The sequence below is a fragment of the Topomyia yanbarensis genome, chromosome 2 (genome assembly GCF_030247195.1).
Source record: "Topomyia yanbarensis strain Yona2022 chromosome 2, ASM3024719v1, whole genome shotgun sequence".
NCBI lineage: Eukaryota > Metazoa > Arthropoda > Insecta > Diptera > Culicidae > Topomyia > Topomyia yanbarensis.
The window spans coordinates 91,890,000-91,894,409 of NC_080671.1; the positions used below are offsets into that span (position 1 = coordinate 91,890,000).

Sequence of the window (4,410 nt, forward strand, 5' to 3'; positions counted from 1 at the left end):
GTGGTTTGTTAACATGGGAGCTACGTGAGTTCAAGTGTAACAGATAAGCACCCGTTGCACTCGAACTCACACAACTGACAAGTAAACAAACCACTGAGAATTGTCAAACATGAACTTCATTCACCATAAGTTCACTTGTGTTGTCTTGTAGAACTCAATTTTGGTTTGCTTGTCTTTCTTGTGCCCTGCTGAATAATTGTTGACAGATGACTTTATGTGGCTACCCAGTCAAAAAAAAATGCGGACGGACATGCCCAGTCAAAAAAATACAAACGAGCATAGTCAGGCGATTTAAACAGTTTGACGTTTGACTACTTCGCCTACACGCTCGTAAAAAGTTACTCAAAAATGAGTTTAATCCCACCCATTTCCAGATAGTGGAACAACCCTTAAATTGAGTAATTCCGGAGTTACTCAAATTTGAGTAAGCCAGCATGAACCAAAAACTGAGTAATTATTACTCGGTTTTTGAGTACAATATTATCTACACTAAACCCAAAAGTGCTTCACTAGTACTCAGATTTTGAGTTCAACATTGCTCAAATTTTGAGTTCAGTACAAATTTAACAAAACCAAAAATTAAGTAATTATTACGCAGACTTTGAGTTGAACATTACTCAAATTTTGGGTTCAGTAGAACTTCAACAAAACCAAAAATTGATCGATTTTTACTCATATTATGAGCAGAAGCTTACCCAATTTTTGAGTAGACAACAAAGCCAGTTGTAATTCCTCAGTTTTTGGGTAGAATATTACCCAATTTATGAGTGCAATATTTCATTAAAACCCAGTAAAGTTCAGCCGGAAATGAGCCGGAATTCCAGCTGTTTCCAGTCAGTATTCCGGCTCCAGTGACACAACCGATTCTAGTTAGAATAGGTTGTGTCACTGGAGCCGGAATACTGACTGGAGCCAGCCGGAATTCCGGCTCATTTCTGACTGAACTTTACTGAGAAACATCCGGATTATGACTTGCAATTCTGAATGGTTTCTGTAAGAAGAAATGCAACAACCGATTCCTATTTAAATTGGTTCATGATCGATTGTTGCATTTGAACTGGAACTAAACCGGTTTACATCCAGTGAAGAAATTGGCCGTCAAAATTTTGTTTTGGATACAACACAATGCAGTCTTTCTTTTCTTATGGAATATTTTTACAATAATAATTAAAGAAACTTCTGTTTATTAAATTTTATGGTTTTTAGTAAGTATTGTATAAAAAAGTTGTCCTTTTATTTGTTGTCAATACGTGCGCGGGAAACTTCAATAAAAGTTTGGACGAGTCTATTCACAGTTGTCCTCTGACTGTGCGGAATTATATTATATATGGCACATGCCAGAAAGTCCCAAAACATTCTAAAATTAGGTGGCACCTCCACTCCGAGAACTGCGTAGCATTTGAATAAAATTTCCACTGCATGAATAGAATTGTTAGTCTCGAATATAACTTTTTTCTCACAAATGACGGCATAATTTCCTCTTTTCATCGGGCTTGCTACGCACACCATGTGTAGTTTGGAATCAGTTGCGGGGGATGCCACGTATGTATCTAAGCACTCCTAATGATGATATAAAATCATTACATCTAACCTTATGTATATTATATTGCATTTACCCCAATCCAACGAATTGAAGCCGAATGTTCTTCGCCTACAGTTGGACAGCCTACCAGCGTTCTTTTTTGTCCGCGAATTGGCATATGAGAAATTATTCTCAAGCATCCTCGAATGTGATCTGTGAATAGTTTTACAAATTTAAAATTTTATGACAGACCTTTGGGCTAAATTAAAAAAAAATATATCTCACCATCTTCTACTCTAGAGAATCTGGAGGGTGAATAAGATAGACACTGAGAGAAGACATCCTCGATTTTGAGACCTTCTGTTCTGTTAGGATACAATCTCTCAAACATTTGACGAATCTAGAAAAAGTGATATGATATAAATATTCATATGTTCCGTGAATACCATAAAGTGAAATAGTAAATAATAAAAAATAAACATGTTACCACCAATCCTTCATATGAACACAGGTGTGGAAACATATCCAAGATATCATTAACGGGTTTCTTTTCTTTTAATAACAGTTTGAGGACTGGAAAGCATCGGTCCATTTCATCACAAATATGTTCTGCTACTGATGCCGATGCAAGCATTACTCGGAGCAATTGAGCCCGCTCTACAAGTTCAGTTGAAACGGACTCTTCTACAGGCATAGTTCCTCGATTATATTTATGTTTTCCTGCAGGTAGCTGTTTGATGACATTCCGGATGCGATGAAATATCATGCCAGTATGAGCACCCTTTTCCTTGCCTCCGTTGCGCCAAAAGAAAAATGACTAGCATGAAAATAATTATAATTATATTAGAGAAATTAAATAAGCATAGAATAACAAACCTCATCAGGAGCAGTTGGTGTGACTCGCGTATTACTAAGTTGTGGAAATAATTTTACGATTTGAACAGCTGCCGCATGCTGTTGATCAACAGAAGGATACCTGCGCATTTAGAGATCATTGGTTCGTTACTCCGAAAAAGACCAAAAAGATTCCGTGAAAGATTAAGTTCTAAATTTCTTAAAAAAAATCTAAATGGTAAAAGTATGAACGGTATTTGATTCGTAATTCTTTGCATGCTGGGACACATCTATTATTTTCTGAAGAAAATCGGTCAGTTTATTACTGTTTTAAAAGTCTGTAAATGTCTGGACCAGGCATACGCAGAACTTTTTTTTAATCACCGATATCATACTTTTTGATCTGCCTCTCGTTTCTTCTGCTGCAAATTTTGTGCATTGGACGTATTCGGTCTATCCACTCATTGAATATTTACTAGAAGTATATGCTAGAAAATGCATGAAAATTCTCGACAAACATATGATTACGGCCTAAAAGCCAACTGTCAAAATCCACTTTGAATGGAAATTCCGGACAAACCGTTACACGCCAATCACAGATGTTGGTAGTAAACGAAAGAGAAAAGTTTTCTCTTTCATAAACTGTTGTGAGCTGTGTTCGACTAGTAACGGTTTGTCTGGAATTTCCATTCAAAGTGGATTTTGACGGTTGGCTTTTAGGCCGTAATCATATGTTCGTCGAGAATTACAGCAAAAGAGACGGGAATGAAAGTATGCTAATTCTGCATATTTTTGTTTCTCAGTGCAGCAAATCTGTCCACAGTCTGTAAATCTGGCATCGCTGTTGCTCGATTCAACGACATTGCGGCTTAGTTAGACCCTTTGGTCGATTTACGATTGAACTGTATATGTAAACAAATAAACACGCTCGCTATAAACAGAAATTGTATACCTTTAAATTCTGTTGGTTTAAATGTTTAAGTTATTATAATTCGTCGTCGTCGGTCGTCTTTATAATTTTGTGCCGGAACATGACGAATTACGCTTTCTAAGTACCACCGTCAAAGACGCATGTACGTTCTTATGCCGAAGTTTATAAATCGAACCAGATTGAAGATGTGTAAAGAATGGTCAATATTGAAATCAGGATGCGAAGAACTGATAACTATGTGGTTTCCTCTAGCAGTTTGTACTGTGTTTCATACATTTCTTTATATTTATAATCAGAAGTGAAGTTGTTTGGCCGTGCTTCATTACTATGCATACTTCATAGTTTCATAGGCTCAATGAAGTAATAATGCATGATACTGATTGACTACGATGTTTTTTGAAATAGAAGCTTCACAACGAAAGGCATTGCTTTTCTCTGCTCATAGACAGTGTTAGATCACCTGCATATTTGCTCGAAGGACTACTAAGGGCCGATTTCTTCATTCTCGCCTAACGTCTTAACCAGGTTTAAACGTACTGGTAAACCCGGTTTAAAATTTAAGCGAGGATAAAGAAATTGGCCGTAAGCCCTATAAATATGTATAGGCATTGCGCATTTCGCCGCAAGGTTGCTCTAGCGGAGAGACTCGTGCGGTTCAATGTAAACAATTCATTCTATCACACTTTAAGGAGTGTTCATAGTTTGATGCACTAGTAGAGTAACAAATAAAACTTTCTACTTGCCTTTGACCGTCCATTATTTGAGTCTCCATTTGCTTGCATGCGACTCGTGTAAGATGATTTAAACCGTCCTTATCTGGTACGATCCCTTGATCCAAAATTGGATACAAAATTTTCATTCGGAATTTTGCGTCATCTTCGAATGTCGAACGGTTAATCTGAAAACGTTAAATATGTATAGTACGACAAGCGCTTACAGTAATTATAGTAGAAAGTTTACCAAATTTTGAACATTAGTGGAAGTCTCATCAATTTTATCTTTGGTCGGATTAGCTTCAGAACTATAGTTTTTTATTATGTTAAGAATTGTTAGACGGGATCCTTTTTCGAATATCCCCATTTCAACTAGGTCGGCATCGTTGAGCAGAACTAGGTTCTGATCG

General features: G+C 36.8%; 1 protein-coding gene across 1 annotated transcript; it reads right to left on the reverse strand.

Annotated features, from left to right (window-relative positions):
* Positions 1–1,601: 1,601 nt before the first annotated feature.
* LOC131679585 (uncharacterized) lies at positions 1,602–3,000 on the reverse strand. Its single transcript, XM_058960325.1, has 4 exons — positions 2,399–3,000; positions 2,010–2,339; positions 1,808–1,922; positions 1,602–1,735 (listed from the first exon to the last, which is right to left on the reverse strand). Exons 1-4 carry the CDS (start codon positions 2,504–2,506, stop codon positions 1,602–1,604), a joined length of 687 nt encoding a protein of 228 aa, XP_058816308.1. The 5' UTR covers positions 2,507–3,000.
* Between the last annotated feature and the right edge of the window lie 1,410 nt (positions 3,001–4,410).